The sequence below is a fragment of the Brachyistius frenatus genome, unplaced genomic scaffold, assembly GCF_029030835.1.
Source record: "Brachyistius frenatus isolate BFR_SWC_R1_liver_20210118 unplaced genomic scaffold, ASM2903083v1 Contig_516, whole genome shotgun sequence".
In the NCBI taxonomy this organism is placed as follows: Eukaryota; Metazoa; Chordata; class Actinopteri; family Embiotocidae; genus Brachyistius; species Brachyistius frenatus.
This window is the reverse complement of record NW_027211115.1, coordinates 57,128-76,762: the sequence shown is the minus strand read 5'-3', so window position 1 is coordinate 76,762 and position 19,635 is coordinate 57,128. Positions and strand designations below refer to the sequence as shown.

The window sequence follows — 19,635 nt, the reverse complement described above, 5'->3', positions numbered from 1 at the left end:
TGTCATCTCCCATGGCCACACCCCTCACCGGTCTGAACAGCTGCCACCACTCCCACTGATCATCACCTGCAGGTTGCTCATTTCACTGATCACCTCCCTGGACTATATCAACCCGGTTCCTGCTGTCATTAGTTGTCGGTCCATACTGCCAGTGAGAGTTTGTCATCCACTACCTGTCACCAGTCCTACCAGCTGTCCGCTCCTAGTACCAGTACCTGTTCCCGTTCTGTGCTGGTGACATGTTGTGGACCTCACTCATTCCATCCTGCCTGCTACCCTGTCATGCCAGTATCCAGTCTGCTGCCATCTGGTGTCGGGCCTTGGGAAACCACGCCAGTGGCTCCAGCCTGCTGCCTGCCTTCCTGTCAGCCTTACTGCCGTATCTACGGTCCTGTCTACAGCCAAAGACATTGCCCAGACCAGAGCTGTGTGTGTGTTTGCACCAGCTGGCTCTGCCCACTCTGGTGAGAAGTCTGTGGAGTTTCCCTCCTGACTGTTTTTGAACTTTGACCTGAGTCTGTGTCTGCGTTTGGGTCCATTCCAACCACCTCACAACAACCTGGAGCTTTTACTGCATGGCTTTTTGAACACAGGCCTACCCCAACTTTATAGATTCCTCATTTTCATATGGACATATGACAGTCACTTGCTATGCCACTCAAAAGTGTTCAGCATCAGTTCATCACACACACTAGAGAAAAAGACACTCCTGCCAGGCTACCAGCCTGCAGACGATAAAAGAGAAGGGGTCCCCTTCACACCGATTGAGAGCCTCTAAACCACATGGAGAGAACAAGAACACCAAAATAATAAAAGAGCCACACAGAAAGAGCTGAAGATCTCTCCAAACTGGGTCCTCCATGCTATGAACTAACACTGGTAAGTGTCTGAAACACAAGCTGGCAAACCAAAGGCAATGGGCTCCAAAAGCTACGTATGACAGGTTCACTGTTCCCGGAGACACAGTGTGAAGCCTTGACACCAATCTCAGGTTGTTATTACACCCAATTACTGTAACGACTGAAATGGCAGCACAATCTTTTCAATACTTCATTCTTTCAATTGATTGCATGTTTCTTCCATCACGCTGAAAGACGAGGACACATGATCAACTACGTTGCCTCTGCAAAGCATTTTCCATTTAGAAATTTGACTCATTGTGTCACTGTGGATGAGCGCTACATCCCTGTGATTCTCTAACAAACTGATGTCAGCACTTCAGTTCTGACAAGTGGCACAAGGCCTGCCTAAATAGTTGAAAAAAACCCCACCAATATGTCTCTTGTGATGGAGAAAAGCTTTTAACTTGAAAGAAGAAAAACAAATTTGGCCAACAGCTCTTGAAGTTTTTTTTTTTTTACATGTTTCTGAAAATTCATTCTTGCTATAAGGCTCCCAATGAGTCCAGGAACTTTTGAAAAGAATCTCCTAAAAATGTACCTGTAATCTGGTAAACCACATACATGCGCAGTACGCAGACACTGACCTTTACGGTGCCATGGCAGGAACCATGGGCAGGATACATTGACAGTGGTTCCTGGGAGTCCATCAGGCCAGCAGGCGTATAAATCAAAGGTCCTGTTACACACCAGCCCTGTTGTGGAGAGCAGATCCATCATGTCAGAGCAGGAGACTCTCAGTAGAGGAGACTTGGTTTATTCACCTGCACACATCTCGTTCAGGCATGCTGGGAGGGGAGCTAACCTGTGGCAGGTGGCGTGGTGTTGAGGTAGTCCAGGCACTGGTTCCTGTAGCTGCTCCACTGCTCCTTCACGAGCTCCAGAGAGTTGGAAGAAGAGACCTGCAGGAAGAGGGAACTTCCTGATCCTTAATGGAACATTTTTGCAAGGCCACCACAGCCTTTTCCCTTTAGCAATCTTTTGCTTTGAATTGGAATATTGTTAGTACTGAATTGAGAGCATGGTGGGATGGAGACACGTCTCTGTGTGTGTGTGGGGGGGAAGCCAGACATGCTGGGAGTCGTACCTTTGTGCCACTGCAGAGCATAAGGAAGGCCAAGAGGAGACACACCTGGGACATCCCACTGATGCTGGAAGGATGGGGGTTGGTGGGGACCAAAACACAGAGGAGGCCCAACACATGAGGCAGTCTCGGCCCTATCTTACCCTGAAGCCTACACACACAAAGCAGAGAAGCTTGATATGTGTAGTTATGTGTGTGTGCGTTGGGGGTTGTACTACTATAGGAAGAGAGATGAAGTGAATTAAGGAAAGTGCCAAGAATCAATCAATCAACATAAAACTGCAAGCAACAATTAGTGATTCAGATAAAGCTTCTGTTTCACAATCACAACAAACATGTGCTTAAACACATATCTCAGCTGTCAGATAAAAACATGTAGCTACAATAAAAACAGAAACAAACAAACATGCACCGAATGAATAGGATAGAGTCTTGTACATATGTCACAAAAGCAAAGTATTTTTTATCTCACTCAAGGAGGTTATGTTTTTTTGTGTGCCTATTATCGGGATAGGTAGGTAGGTAGATAGGTATTTACTTTATTAATCCCCGAGGGGAATTTTTTTTCGCTACAGCAGCATACAGAAGCAATAAGATAATAATAGAAATAATAGAATAAAATAATAGAATAGAATAGAATAATAGAAAAGCAATAAAATAGCAGTAAATAGCAGTAAAAAAATATAAAATGCACAGTATATACAGTACATTATATATCTATATATATTATATACAAACAAACCAAGAAACACAGTCAACAGTGTTATTGTACTGTGATGGATTTTGCCAGAGGTGAGTTATTGTACAGTCTTATTGCAGTGGGCAGGAATGATCTCCTGTATCTGTCCTTGTGACAGCGGAGCTGGAGGAACCTGTTAGAGAAAGTGCTCCACTGTCCCTGCAGCAGGTGGTGGAGAGGGTGGTCAGGATTATCCAATATGGATAATAGTTTGTTCAGCGTCCTCCTCTCCACCACCTTTTCCAGACTATCCAGTTTGAAGCCGATGATGGAGCCGGCCTTCTTAACCAGTTTGTTAAGTCTGTTGGTGTCACCGGCTCCAATGCTGCTCCCCCAGCAGACCCCAGCGAAGTACAATGCACTGGCCACAACAGACTGGTAGAACATCTCCAACATCTCGCTGCACACATTGAAGGATCGAAGTTTCCTCAAGAAAAAGAGTCGACTCATCACCTTCTTGTAGACAGCATTGATGTTGGTCTTCCAGTTCAGTCTGTTGTCGATGGAGACACCCACGTACTTGTACTTCTCCACCATGTCCACCTCCTCTCCCAGAACTCTCAGCGGTTGTGGAGCCGTCGTCTTCCTCCTGAAGTCGACCACCATCTCTCTGGTCTTGGTTACGTTCAGGAGCAGGTGATTCCTTCCCGCCCACTCCACAAAGTCCTCCACTACTGCCCTGTACTCATCCTCCCGTCCGTCCCTTATACATCCGTCCACTGCAGAGTCATCAGAGAACTTCTGCAGATGGCAGGACTCTGAGTTGTTCTGGAAGTCAGTTGTGTATAAGGTGAACAGGAAGGGAGACAGAACAGTTCCCTGAGGAGCTCCAATACCACTGACCACACTGTGAGCACACTGCCCAGACGGACAAACTGTGGTCTGCCTGTCAGGTAGTCAGTGATCCAGGAGACGGTGGACGCGTCCACCCCCGCCACCCGCAGCTTCTCACTCAGTAGCAGTGGTAATGGAAAAGCTTACAGCCTTATTATCTTAAGTTTGTGGAAGGGTGACCCAATAAAGGCCAATGTAGAAATACAATTGGCCTTATTTTAACAATCTAAGTGCACAGTTTAAGGCACATGCTGCATGTGAATTTCATGTCCAAATCCACTTTTGCTAGATTAACACCAGATAATCAGAATGCTAAGTAAGGTGCATGGTTCAAAGGGGTTATGCTTCACACCCTAACTTGATTTAAGAACACATTTTGTTGGTCACTAGCACAGCTGATTTCAGCTACTTCACTATGGCAGCGCACCTGCCCACACCTTGTTTTCATACACCCATGGGTGCATCAGATTGATTTATCTCCTTTTTAAACAACATAGGCACTGGATGGGAAAATTACGACTGTGTCAGTCCTAAACTAGTGCGCCACTTTTTACCAGGTGTAACATAGTGCCTGATGGTTCCATATCACAATCAACATTCATAGGTACCATTAATGCTCTGGGATACATATGAACTAGCAAGTAATCGCTATGAGAACTTGGGGACGGTGGTGTCATAGGGTAGAACCAGAACTGGTACAGTGGTAACACCAACCCAATTTGAATTGTATCCGGACATGTATAATTGTTTTGGTTTCAGATTTACTTATCGCACAAAAAAGAACCGGCAGAGGTCTGGTCCTTCTATTTTCTATGTTTCTGAAAACATGGAGCTCAGCAAATGATTGTAAAATGTTCTTGGACAGCAGCGGGAACTGGGTATGATTCAAGCATAGAGCCCTCACAGTTTCCCTCATGTCTAGAATTATGAATCTGTAATTATATTTAGTCTTTTGTATGATATACCACATGAAATCTGTTGGTTACTGTGTTGATTTTCAGACGTGGTGTCAGCTAACCATCTTCACCCCCGCAGTTGGAGAACAAAACGAAATCTGAAACGTTTCTGCAAAAAACACCTTGACCATGGAAACATTTTTGGCTAAAACGTTTCAAATTCCATTCTATTCTAGTCTCTTTCCTTCTTTTGAAGTGCATCTTCAGGCCATGTGTGTGATTGTGACTGGGTTTGCCTCCATGGTGCAGAATTGCTATATCAGACAGAGATCTAAGTGGAACATCAACAGCCTGTCATTGTATCACAGAACACAGATTAACACATTCATTTTTTAAAAGGACTACACAACAATACAGCAATCTGATGCTGTGTTTTCCTCCTGAAACAGACCTCTTATCTTGTGGTGTTACAGTAATAATCTTTCTCTTTTTGACCGCATACTGCTCTTATCAACTGAGCAGCAACAGGCAGTGCACACACAGTTAACAAACTCCTGCAGGGCCGATTTTTACATGAACTGCATGTTTGGTAAACAGAGAGATTAAACCACATGCAGTTTATGGTTAAATATGAATTTGAATCAGAGGATGGTTCCTTATCAAAACAGCTTTGGACTCAGGTAACCGAAGACAGCATATAATGGATCCAAAAAAGAGTTCTCTCCGCCAATTGTCTTGTTTGTTTGTTTTTTCATTTTAGTTACAATAATTAGTCTGGTGATATTGATAAATTCTACTGTTAGAAAAATACCATAAAAAGACCAAAACCAACAGTAAATTGACCCTCCAAAGCCTGATATTGTATGTGTCCTTTAGAGCTCTGTTGTTTGTGTGCATAGCTGAGCCACACTATTGCACCAGCTCACATTGTGATTTCCAGTCAAAGATGCTTGATTTCACAACGGCAATTTTTGGGGGTAAAATTAGTAAGAAATACAAATTTACCAGCAAATTAAAGAAAGAGTCATCTGTAATCACTTCCTATTATAATGAGGACTTCACATCAAAGAAATAGCTGGATATATTTTAGTTGTATAACTTTTTTTATTTTCTACTTAAGTCAGACTCAAAGTATAAAAAACAAATCCTGCAACATGAAAGTGACAGATTTACAAAATGTCAATGTAGAATACATCTACCTTACATACATCTTCGGTAAGAGTAAATGCTTTGAATGCTTTTTAAATGATCAAGTCAATACATAAACACACCAAAATGAAGTTCTATCTCTCCCAACTGTAAGGCTGTATATAACTCATGTAATTTAACACATACTGTAAGATTAGATGGAAGCAGGTAATTGTGATGATTAGTAGCCTAATTTTCATGATGATTCCTCATTTCCCATAAACCCCATCACTTCCTATTCTGTCAACGGGCATGTTGTTTGTTATGATAATGTAAGGAGAGGTTGAAGAGCCTTTCGGAAGGTTTACTTTGTGCTCCAGTTCTTTCAGAATATTTACTATTAAATACTTTTACTGCAAAGAAATTGTGGGAATTTTTCAAAACTGCAATCTCCTGCAGAGATTAGTTTAATTTGCATTAAGTATTGGACTGGATTATGATGAACATGGGCCCTGGAATTAATTCTGAGTCAATACAATTTACACCGTGCCTTAATTACTCAATAGACCGCCAAACATGTATTAATCCACAGCTGAAAATAGTTGTTAATAAAGGATCTGCAACAGAGAAAACCCTGTTTTTTTTTTTTTTTTTAATTAATGAAGCTTTTTTTCTTTTTAAAGTGACCCTAGAAATATTGTCACATAACTTTAAAACTGTAATAGTAGAAACCAATATGTTTAAGAAGATTACTAAAGATGGAATTCAAAGTCAGAAAGTATTTAGAGGCAAAGAAAACCAGGTTGGTTTTGTTTTTTCCACGGATTTATTGACAACAAAAAATATATATAATCGGTCTCATCCTTTAAGCCTTTCCTGAGGAAATGAGCTGTTGTTACAAAGATCTATTTATGTGGAAGAGTTCTCTTCCTCTGCAGGATTTCTAGTTCTCTGGATACAGAATATCAACTGTGAAATATCACAGCTGTATGCAACAGTTGTGACACCCCGGGCCAGATTACATATTTTGTTGATTTTTGAAGTGAGAAGAAGTGTGTGTTTGCACACATAAATGAAATGAGCCTTTCTTTAAATGCACAGTTACTTTTTATTTCATGGATCTAAAAACATGAAAACTTAATAGTTGCATGTGTGCTAGTACCAAGTCAGTATCCAGATTTGTACACAGCCAAGAGGTTTTCCCGTGATTTTTTATTTTTATTTTTTTTTCCGCTGGTGTTCTTTGCACATCACTTCTTGTTCTGAGACATTTTAGGCTTTTTTGCACACACAACACATTTAAAATCTACTGACAGACACCCACAGATTACCAGTGTTGTTCAGGCGACATTGAGGGCCACACCGATGGCTTCAGCTTGTCTTTCTTGACGTAGCTCATGGTGGATTTTGATGTCTGTTTTGGATCATTGTTCTTTTAGCAGCCAGCCTCTTGCCAGTTTCCTGATTGAATGCAGGATATTGCATCTACTATTTGCTGATATTTTGTTCTTCATTGTATCTGTGCAATATTCCTTATCTCACTAGCTGCCACACAATCCCATATTTGTGCAAATAACTTTATTTTGACATGTTGAATGAAACATTAATGCAAACTGGTTTGTATATTCAGTCATAGTAGTACATTTTGAACTGTTGTTTAGTGAAAATATCTCAGTACCTTTAGGACAAAACTCCCTTCTACTATACTTTTTTTATTTTTTTTATTTTATACACTTTATTAATCCCCGAGGGGAAATTTCTTCACTACAGCAGGGGGGCTCTCAGGGGGGAGATGCTGCAGCAGGCTGCCACTAGCGCGGCGCCAGGTAACCTGACCTGAGGTGCATGTTTTTGGATGATGGGAGGAAGCCGGAGAACCCGGAGAGAACCCACGCAAGCACAGGGAGAACATGCAAACTCCGCACAGAAAGGCCCAGGACCGGATTCAAACCCGGAACCTTTTTTGCTGTGAGGTGACAGTGCTAACCACTGCACCACCGTGCCGCACTTAACAGCCTTATGAATACAACAGTCCATTTTATGCCTTTTAAATTTTTGACCCAACACTAATTCTGGGGTTGTAATTTCATCTCGTAACCTCACAGTCACACAGTCACATTTTCAGAGGCACACAAGAGATTGTGTGTGTGTGTGTGTGTGTGTGTGTGTGTGTGTGTGTGTGTGTGTGTGTGTGTGTGTGTGTGTGTGTGTGTGTGTGTGTGTGTGTGTGTGTGTGTGTGTGTGTGTGTGTGTGTGTGTGTGTGTGTGTTTCTGTGAACTGAGTACTACTGGGCTGCTAGCATCTTTGTGTCTGTTTTTATCCGACCACAATACTGAGAAAAGGACAGTGCATCAGGATGGGAATGTCTTAAGCTGATACTCTTATCGACCTCTCAGGCAGGTTTTACATTACAAACACACATCAAACTGTTGTGAAACGAGGATATCTGAATGTATATATTTAGCTCTGTTTCCAGGGCAGCAGCACCTCAGGTTTAAGGCCATGAATTAAATCCTGAAAACAGTTTACCTGCTTTCTGCTGCTTGTGGGGAAAATATAAAAAATGCAGTTGGATCTGATTTTGTTATGTACGAAATCAGCTGATGATGGGGCATTTTTTTGTTTTTCCAGATAGATTTGTCATCATTTTTTGGGAGGAAAAGCACACATTAAATCCTAAAAAATTATGCTAGATGACGTCACTAGCTGGCTGGAGATCAATATTCGCTTCTCGTTTCAAACCACGAGTCGGGGCAGTTTTTTAAAGGCTGTCTGCTGTTGCCATGACTACAAACATTGCACAACTTTAAGGAAGTACCAGCTTAAACGCACACCAGTTTTGAAGTGCTCCTTTTAACCAGGGGCGCTAATTTAGGAAACATACTTGTGGGGCGTATCTAAAGGGCCGGAACAAACAGCGTATATCATATGGATTGGAGGACTTGTTGGATGCTGCAGTATGTATCATCAGGTTTATTGCTTTTCAACCTCTGGTTTGAATTATGAATTACATTAAAAGAATGCATGACTCAAGTAATCTTTTGACGCCCATACACCATAAACCTTCATCTGAACTTCTGCTGTCGGAGAGCTAATGCTTGTATTCTCTGTAAATTGCTTCAAACTGGAAACGGCCACTACGTCCCTGTCCTATAGTCATCTAATGAATACAGAGCTGTTTGTGTGTCTTATTGAGGAGCGACACAAAGCGAGATGGAAAATGAGAACATATTTGCACAACCACTGATTTGTATGAGCACATTTGGCCGGCATGACCCCCAGCGGCTCCTTCAGAATTCTGTTGAATAATGTGCTTTTCATATGAATACACATGTAAATTAACACACGAGTGATGGTCACGTACACTGTGATCAGTATTACAGTTTTATCTCCCAAGGGATATTTTCTTGAACAACCTGAGTCTAAGTCATTGTTTGCATTATTAATTTGTCTCTCGCCCTCTCACACATACATGCACACACTTCCCATTCTCTCTGGGGAAGAAAGAGGTATATGAGTGAATATGATAATCACAGGAACACAACAGAAATTTTCTACAAGCAGCCTTCTACTCTTCTTCATCTACCGATTAATTAAACAACATTCCTGATAAAAGCAGGCTACTGCACTTTATGATTTTTGTTTGAATTGTTAAAGGAGACATATTATGCTCATTTATGTTTATATAGCTTCTCCATTAGAGTAGCTTTGCATGATTCACTGTTAAAATTCATATTTATGTTATACTGGCCCATCATGCAGCCCCTTCATCCTCTTACTAACAAACTGTTTTAGCTCCTGTCTCTTAAGGCCCCCTTCTGTAAAAGCCCACTGTCTCCTGATTGGCCAATTTCCAGGAAGCCTGCTGAGGGGCAAAACCCAGTGCTTGGGACCCTCGCCTCCCCCTCTTCCCAGTGTGGAAACTGTGTACAAGTGGACCCGGACTACTGCTCACGAAACCGTGTGTAACCCAGGTGTTAATTTTGATTAAGTGGTGAAACTTGGGATACTTGCTCACGAAGGTTATGGCTTCTCTATGCACTGTGCACATCACGGTGTTCCTCACTTTTCACGTGCAACAGGCCCAGTCGCTGAACTTTCTGATTCCCCCTCGTATAGACAGAATCACTGTGGAAGGGTGTTTCCTTGTCATGCATGGCGTGCTCTGCCTGGAGCAGATGACGATGTAAAGAAATTCAAGATGAGCTGATGTATGTTCACTGGATGCTATTTGTTTAAAGTATTTGTGACATGCAGGTGACACACGTGCACTAGCTCAACTTAGGCATGATCATGGCTAAGTCGTGGCTTTGTGCCTGACGTTATGCAACTACTTTTCCTATGGTGACAATAAATATATATTTTCATTGCTTTAATATAATAAAGTCAACAATATAATCCTGCTGTTTTGGAGGAGTGTTCTGGATTACTCATCTAAAGTGTTATTGCCAGATTTAAGTCACAATAGGTTCCTGCCAGTGTTTCAGAATAAAAGCTTTGTTTAGGAAATGAAAGGTTGCTATCTACGGAGATTTTAATTTAAAAGAGATACAGGAAGTGTTGCGATTGTATTAACAGTATAAAGCAGTAACTTTAAAAGGTCAAATGGGAACGGAAACATTATGTCTCTTTCATAATTATTTTTCATTCTTTCAACGTGTTGTTTGTGCTTCATTTTCTGTTGCAGTCTTTATCAATGTGTCAGAAGTGAGACTTTTCCTCCCTCCTCTCCTCCTACACATTTCCATCTAAGTACACATTACGTATGCTTGCCTTGGGTGGGGGGGGACACAAAGCAGGAAGAGAGGCTAAAGGAAATTGAGTGAGGGTGTGTGGTAGAAAATCATTTAAAAATCTAAAGCAAAAAAAAAGGCAGACTTTGACTTCAAATGATCAAATGACCAATAATGATGTCCATCAGGAAAACAGACTGCTTCCTATTATCATTAAGGTCATGCTGTGCATTCGTATTTGTCCCCCAGAATTATTGAGTAATTGCATTAGCCACTTCAAGCACCTCCCAATTAAGTTGTTTAAATTAATAAGCGTTCCCTATGGGACGAGGAGCAGCCAATTAGGCGGAATATGGAGAGTACGTAGGTGGGAACAGAGACAGGAGTGCAGTGGCTGTAATGGAGATAAGCAGAGCTCTAATTATGTTGTTTCTGCCTTCGCCGCTCTGCCACACATGATAACTGACAGCCAACTCTCAAGCTCCAGTATAATTTCTTTACATGACTTCTTCCCTCTTTATTTCAGTTTGTTCCTTTGTTTGTGATTTCTTTATTGCTTTCTTTCTGTCTGTTGATTTTAAACTATTATTTGGAAGCAATTAAATTGGAAAAGGGTCAGTTTAACCAAATTAGTTATAGAAACCCAATTTTTGTAAGTTATATTTATTGTTTCATTTAATTTTTCTTTTTATAGGAGAGAGGACAGTAATGTTTGTAGTTTAACCTCAGAAGCAAAGAGTTTCAGATGCATGTATTTTGTTCATCATTAAAACATTTAACATCATTAAACCAGGTAAACCATGTAGCCATTTTAGTGTCTACGTTCTGTCTCAGAAATGTCTTTATGCACTGCATACATCGGAGGGGATTTGAGTTTAGTTTGAGCTGCACAAAACATTTAAATATTACAAAAAGGTTCAACAAAAGTGTGTCCTTGCAGTCACTGTTTCCCTGCTTCACTGGGTAAGCCACAACTCACTGTGAACTCACTGAGATTTTTTTCTGCTAAAGAAGAGGTCCCTATGAAAGCCATTAGTGCAGCGTATCAGGGACATTGTTTCTGGAAAGAAGCACGGCTGTTGAATTTTGGAACAATTTCTTGAAGATTTGAGCTCCAAAACCATGTCTCCATTTGTTTTAGTGCGCCAGCAGAAATTTAGAAAATGTACAAAATAATGAGCAAATAACACTTTACTGTGAGCATGTGTAGACACCATTATTGTTTTGTGAAATATATGTAGGGTTGAATTGTCCAATCAGTACTCACTCATACACACTAGAGAAGCCATGGACAAAAGAATAAGGACCTTGAAGGCCAACCATAGCTCTCTTTCTAGGTTGCTGTTCAGGTGAACAGGTTTGTTTAGCTAAAATCAATCAAAGAAACCGGTATGTGTGTGAGTTTGTGTGTGCATCCATCTAAGTGTGTGAGCATCGTAATAAATACACAATCTTGAATCATACCTCTGTGCAATCTCATGTCTAAATGACAAAGATTCGCTGCATTTTTTTATCGGACATCAGCTGCATTAAAACAATGGCAACATCAATGAGAGCAGAAGAAACCGTCAGCATGAAAATGAACACAGTGCGAAGTAGTGCGAGACATTGTCAAAAAGAAAAATCACAGAAAAATATTTGTTCAAAGGTTGAGTAAGTGAGAGAAGCAAATAATCTGGAATTGGTTTTATGTTAAATGTCAGATTTATGGAGCTGCTGCATTTCAGTGAAAAACAGCAAGAGCGCTCTCTTTCCATTGTCCAAAGTTGTGTTGGTAATACATCAGGCAGCATCATATATGTTGTTACACTTTCTTCTGTACCAGCTAAATGAGTGAAAAAAATGTTATAGTGAAAAATTATGAGAAACGTGATCTCATTTTAAAGCAAGAGTCGTGATTGTTATTTTATCCAGAATCGTGCAGCCCTAGCCAGCGTCTTGCGATTCACTGAGGTGTGTAATGGAGGTGATCCAGAATCGGCTCCCTCTGCAGATGTTACGCTTCACAAACAAACCAAAACGTATTTTTCTTTTTATCTCCCACTGTATCCTTCCTGTCAACCGAGGCTCTCCGTGTCCCCCACTCTTCTACTTTACAACCCTCCAAACATTTAGAAGCAAACTGGCTCGTCAAAAAATGCCTTCTGCCAAAGCTTTTAAAAAATCCTGCCCTCTTCCTAGTTATTCCTTTTGCCTTCTCGAGGGAGCATTCGTGACCATCTCGTTTCCTGTCTGATTTGGCTCATGTGGGAGGTCAGTGTTCTGGTAAACACACAGAGGATCTGACAGGAACAAGCTTCAGTCTTCTGCATGCACCTCAGTCTGGACAGTTAGCTGATAGTGTGCACACTCTTGTCTGCTATAGATATGTAGTCTACAGTTCTTTACTCTGCAGATATATTAGCTACAACTACTTTAACACCACGCTAAAGAATGATGTCACCTGCACTGTTTTTTTATGTCAGCCTAGAACATCCCATAGTGTCCATCAATTAAGAGGACAAAAGGTTCTCGCCCTTTGTTGCATGTAGAAAACACAGCAGTCTCCTCTTCTTCAGAGTTCACATAATAGAAGAGTGGAAATTGCTTGGCTCTCAGAACTGTTATGTTCAAATCATCCCCACTGCCACTGAGGACACATCTGGGTTGGAAAGAATTCTGGGTACCGCTGAGCCACTGGCAGATGGTCCGAGCAGCTTTCAGCTGATCGCTACATTCAGAGTAAGGTGGTACATTCTATCAAATAAGAAATCAGATGGAAGTGTCCAGCTGTGGTTGTGGATGAACCCGGCGGTTTCCACTGCATCGTAAAAGTTGTGTGTGAAAGAAACATGACAGAAAGAGATAGTGGAGGGGGAAAGCACATGGGAAGAAGGCAAGGCCAGTGCATACCATTCTCAGTGTCCTGTGGAGAATGCCAAGAGACAGACCCTAAATCCTCAGGCATGTTCTGCAGGCTTCTTCCACACATTCCTGCTAGCTATATATTCTACTTCAGCATTACATCGCTCCCACACACACCTTGTTTCACATGGAAGAGACAGACAGACAGATAGATAGACCGATGGACGGACGGAGGGAGGGAGGGACCAACCGACAGACGGATGGACGGATGGACGGACGGACGGACGGAGGGAGGGAGAGACCGACCGACCAACCGATAGATAGATAGATAGATAGATAGATAGATAGATAGATAGATAGATAGATAGATAGATAGATAGATAGATAGATAGATAGATAGATAGATAGATAGATAGATAGATAGATAGATAGATAGATAGATAGATAGATAGATAGATAGATAGATAGATAGATAGATAGATAGATAGATAGATACTTTATGTACTTTGTTACATACTTATATACGTACTTAAATATGTACTTAGGTATTTATTCACATACTTATGCTGTGTTCCGAATGGCGTACTTACATACTAACACTCACTATTTTAAATGAATACGTGCATTCACATGGTCAAATACAGAAACATGCGGTGCAAAACGGTCCTAAAAATACGTTTGAAATGCTGGACACTTTCCACCCTAAACTGTCACCATCTTGGCTACATAGAGGAAGGGGCGGGGCCACTGATGTAAAGATTTCCAAATTAAGGCATCTGAGGAAGCTACAGCTGTTGCAGAATAATAGCATGACTGTTAAAAAAAAAAAAAAATTTAAAAATTTAAAAATCTGCTCATTACCTTCCATTAACATGTTATATATTGTTTGTTTAATTCTCAGACTAGATAAAGTGTAAAAATGACAGCTTGTGGTTTTATGGGGGTTATATGGTGAACAACTTCTTGTCTTGGGAGTCTCTGCACCCGGCCAAGAAATAGTCCTGCACATAACCACTCAGCTGTGACATTTAGAGACACATTTTGTTCACTTTGCACAGAGGCTATATAACTATACCTGCTTCATGTTTTGATATTTGAATGCTATTCATCAAAATAAAGAGTAGGTGTGTTTTCCACACTGTCAAAGTATTTAGCAGCTTCCCAGAGCTGTTTGGGCTTCTGTATGTGTTGGTGAAAGATTTTCTTTTTAAGAGTGAAACAGGAAGTTCATCACCATGATCGCAATCAACTTTGATGGCTGCTCCTTTGCAATGAGCTGGTGGATTCAGTTGCTCACTCTCTCTCTGGAAAGGGTTTTGGCTTGTTCATTTACTTTGTTCTTTACACTTTACTTTTTTCTCATTCATGCACTTAAAACACAAAGTTCTGTTCATGAGTCAATACACATTCACCTGCAAGAACAGCTGATTCACTTGGAGTCTTTTGCCTGTAAATTTAGCTTGATACCGATGGTTTAATTTGCTCAAAATGGTTGCACAGTTCTTTAAATTAATCAACAATGAGTCGGTCTGTGACAAAGTGTACCGGTAGGCTATTTTCCAGCAGAACCGGACCTGTTACGTTCTGGCTCCGACACCACCAGCAGAACTGATCGCTGCCATTCCAGACAAGAAGACTTGTGATTCCACCAAACACACCAAGATGCGTCAGCAGCGGACTAGAAATGGGTCAGCACTCTGCTTTACTAAAAATATGTTTCTAGTCCAATTTTGACGGAAGCCGGTGTCAAACCATGTCATGCTGCACGGAGCAGATCGGCTGGAGAGAACTCAGACAAAGAAACGGCAGAGAGAATTTGGTACATTTTTCAAATAAAATGCTTTGTTCCCATATATCACGTCACTTCATCATCGTCAACTCCCATTCTTTTAAGTAGTCCAAGACATGCTTCCTTGTCCTGCTAAAGGCACAGTATGTAACAAAATCATTATTAGGATAAATGTTTTTTTATACAACAGCAACTGTATTAACTTTGTCTGCAAGCACAGCAGTGTAGGAAAAAAACAACAAAAAACACAAAATGTCCAAAAAAAGGAACCATTTCATGTTTATCTGCTAGAAGCACAAAAATCAAGTAAATGACCAAATTAAACTCATAACCAAATTCAAATGCTGCTGGTGGGGTATAAAGTCATGCAGATGATGGAACAAAACAGCATTGCACTTGTGTAGTGACAGACCTGTGCCCTGTGGAATCCACTGGTAATGTAAGCAAGCTGCAGTGAGAGACACGAGACGTCAGTAAACAGAAAATGTTAGCATCACTAGAAGGCATTCTGAACCTCTTTTGTAAGAAGCTAGCAATATCCTTTGATGCACCTCCAGCCCATGCACCAAGATAACATGGCTCCTCCAAACTTGCACAATGTGGAACTGAATAACTCTAAAATGTAAAATGGAATTGCACAATTTAAATTGTTACTAGTTATTGAAAGTAATTCCATTACTGTGCTGTGTTTCAAAGTAATCCATTACAGTCCAACACAGGGTTTGATACACAAACAGCCCACTGATGTACAAAAGGACAAAAGAATCAAGTTTGATCCATAGTGCGTCACCCTGCAGAAATGTCACCGTGTTAGCGTGTATCATACACAAACTAAACCCTCCAACCTGCCTGTCATGCATTTGCCGATACACACCATCACCCCTGTGACAGACGTAAACATAAGGGACACAAACTTCTGACACACCATTGTACACCTCAGTGACCAGCAATGACAAAAACACGCAACACACAAACATGCACTTACTCAGGATAAAAGCTATTTTTAAAAGCTAATAAACCTAATAAATATCATCCTGCTACTGCAATTACAGACAAAATAAGAAATACTAGACATATTAACAAAACTGTACCTTTAAAAAAATATAGTTGTACTGTATAATTGCTTAGTTTCTATAGCTGTGCATGTGTGAGCCTGCATACATACATACATGCGTGTTTTGTTGATAGGATTTGAGAAAGACCATCATGGTGCCCACATTGTGACCACAGTACATGAAAACATACAAGATGGAGGGGTCAAACACACAACTGTCTGGCTCTTCTGACCACCAAACAGAAACAGAGAAATGGTGAGTAAACATATGGATATATTACATGTGGAATAGTGAATATATAAAAATAATTATATGATTATAAATAAATATTCTAATTGGAAAAGTTCTATTTCATAAGTTTTGATTTATTCTGTTTTATATGAGTGCCATGAATTTTAAAAGCATGTTGGAAAATTCGATGAAATTCAGCACAAATCAGTTATAAGCCACAAAATGCACGTAGTGTCCTCCAGAGAACCATCTAAAAATAAACTGGCAGATGACACACAATAAACAGACTAAAACAGCTGTTTTATGCTTTATGAAGACACAGCTTTGATAAAATAAGATCATTATCTGCACAGAAACACAAATTCATACAACTTTTTAAAGCCCGGAGGTTGAAGAGAAAAAAAAGGCAGTTTTTGGTCAAATACAGAACATTTCCATGGCTTCAGTGGAAGTAGTTGCACGCTGTCCTTCAGAGCTCCACATCCCTCCCTGTCTTAGCAACCATCCGTGTTGTTACCGGGCAGATTCTGACTAAATGCATTAAAACTGAAAGAAATGTGATTGAAATGACAAAAAAACACTTCCATTTTCTGTTGTGAAATCACACAAACTTAACCTTGAAATGTTATTGTTTAAGCTACCATGACTGCAGGGATTCAGAACCCCTCACATTACCGGACATCTATATAAGAAATTAAATCTGTCACTGGGTGATTTTTTTTTTAATTTTTTTTTTTTAAAGCATGATAATATCCAGGCATCATTTGAAATATTCGGACATATTTCAAGCTGGCTGTCAATGTCAAATCCTGTTCACAATTATTTAAATTTTCCCATTTGAACAGGTGGCATTATAACTAAATAATTGTGTTTTTCTCTTCACCTATAAGTGAAGCGGAGCAGCTCCGACTGATCAGTGAATCATCTTTAAATCCTTCCATCTGTGCTGACTGATCCTGGGACAGCAGACTCTTGACTGTCAGGATAACAAACTATGATGTTATCTGCTCTATTTGTGAGTTCTATTTTCTGTATTACCGCAAGTTTTATTTGAGATAGAGCTCATGATTTGTGATTGATATGTGTATATTTAGTGATTTCATAATATAAAATACTATTTTGTGTAGCTGCATCAGCGACTTACAGACAGTTGAGATCTAAATTACAAAGTATACAATGTTTTCATCGCCTCTTGTGAATAGAAATAACGGATTTACATGTTTTTCCTGATAGAAGAGATCGTTCCTGATACAGGAGATCATTCCATTACCCTATATCTTTACATGCTGCTGTAGTGGAAACATTTCTCCTCGTGGGATCAATAAAGTTAGTTAGTTAGTTAGTTAGTTAGATAGATAGATAGATAGATAGATAGATAGATAGATAGATAGATAGATAGATAGATAGATAGATAGATAGATAGATAGATAGATAGATAGATAGATAGATAGATAGATAGATAGATAGATAGATAGATAGATAGATAGATAGATAGATAGATAGATAGATAGATAGATAGATAGATAGATAGATAGATAGATAGATAGATAGATAGATAGATAGATAGATAGATAGATAGATAGATAGATAGATAGATAGATAGATAGATAGATAGATAGATAGATAGATAGATAGATAGATAGATAGATAGATAGATAGATAGATAGATAGATAGATAGATAGATAGATAGATAGATAGATAGATAGATAGATAGATAGATAGATAGATAGATAGATAGATAGATAGATAGATAGATAGATAGATAGATAGATATACTGCAAGAAAAGAGGGAGGGGTACAAAACCATTTACACCAACTGTTGTTCTAATGTCCTTGTTACATTTATTCCATGAGGTGAATGAAGTTCAAATAATTTGGTACTAGTAGTGAGAATGATGGTTTCCCTGAGAACTCAATGCACTGCAGCAGAAGAAAACTCATGTATATAGATGAAATACAGGCAACACGTGTAGCAAATAGAAAAAAATACTGCAAAGAGAGAAAATACAATCAAGTACTAAGACTTCCTGCAAATACAGAAAAGCTGCAAGTAGCACAGATTACAATTTTGTTTTTCAGATATCTACTGTTGAATCACTTCTGTTTCAGCAGCTTGCTTCTGTATTTGGTTGTGAATACACATTTTAATTTAATATAATGCAGTTTCTACCATATGACCTTATTTCCATTTTGAGCATTGGCTCAACTGACAGAAACACCTGTGTCTCTGTTACCGACTGTTATTTAGTACTAAGTAAAAAGTAGAGACTAAATTAGACATTTAAACCTGCGTCTTTCCAAACACTGGCTGACGTATGTGGGCACTCTGAGGCGCTAACATGAGGTGTTTGGTGATAAGATGTCAAAGAGAAGGGGTTCATCTGGTGTAGCCAACTGTTCCCATTTGTTCATGTAATGTTTCATTTTACTACTAATCAGCATTCATAATGCATGAGCACACAAACCAGGCCACACATATACTCACTTACTGTCCTGCCACAGACTCTCTATATGTATGAATATAAACCATGTAAGCAACACATACATCAACACTACACAAGTGCAGATACAAAATCCCACTTAACAAGCCGACAGTAACTGGGCAGTAATATTGCAGCAGAATGAGTGACATAGATATGAGGAGCACAGTTCTGCAGCAGCAGGAGGAGCGGTCCACATGTTCTCTGTAATCTGAAGGAGACCATCACCACACAGCTCTCCATTAAATAAGGACTCAAAGGGACAAAGCAAGCTCCAAATGTAAGCAGCTTACTACCCACAATATTAACCTTGCATTACTTCCAAGGCCTCAGAGGCTCATCATTATCTAGTGTTCACTACATTTTTTTGTGGGTTAGAAGTTTTTTGTCTTTAAAAATCCAGGTCAGTGCTGAAACATTCACTGTATGGTATTTGAGTACGGCGTGAGTGACATGACTGTATCAGATTCACATTAGCAATATGTCTTAATCTGTGGTGGATTTGGGGGAAGTTTACCATCCAAAAATCTTCATGCTCATTCTTTTCTAATTTAACAATGAAAGAATGTTTGAAAATGTGAAAGCATGACATGTAATATCTAAATAGGTTTATGTTACATATACCTGATAAATTAAGGATCCATTTTGATATCAAATGTATTTATTTTTCTAAACGATATGCATGGGGCACTCAGACTGAACAGTAACAAGCAATATTAAGAGCTCTCTTTCTGTCTCTGCATTAGTGTGTTGGAGCCGCTGGATTTCCGCTCAACTGTGTGTGCACCCACGTGAGTGCTGAATCCCCGTCGCTACAGAATCACAGTCTGTGTAACCCAAGTGTCAGAGCTGGTGTGGTCAATCCTACCGCTCCCCCATAATCCCTCTCCACGGATGGCTCTCTTCGGTCCGGGTTTCATC

The 19,635-nt window shown here is 40.0% G+C and overlaps 1 protein-coding gene across 2 annotated transcripts in view; it reads right to left on the bottom strand.

Annotated features, from left to right (window-relative positions):
• gcgrb (glucagon receptor b) overlaps positions 1 to 19,635 on the bottom strand; it is a 54,247-nt gene that overhangs the window by 13,814 nt on the left and 20,798 nt on the right. For both annotated transcript variants that reach the window (XM_069688028.1, XM_069688029.1), the window contains exons 2-4: positions 1,987 to 2,134; positions 1,705 to 1,801; positions 1,487 to 1,594 (exon numbers count right to left, since the gene is read on the bottom strand). In XM_069688028.1, coding sequence (XP_069544129.1) covers positions 1,487 to 1,594; positions 1,705 to 1,801; positions 1,987 to 2,040 — 259 coding nt within the window. In that variant the 5' untranslated portion in view covers positions 2,041 to 2,134. The remainder of the gene's footprint in view (positions 1 to 1,486; positions 1,595 to 1,704; positions 1,802 to 1,986; positions 2,135 to 19,635) is intronic.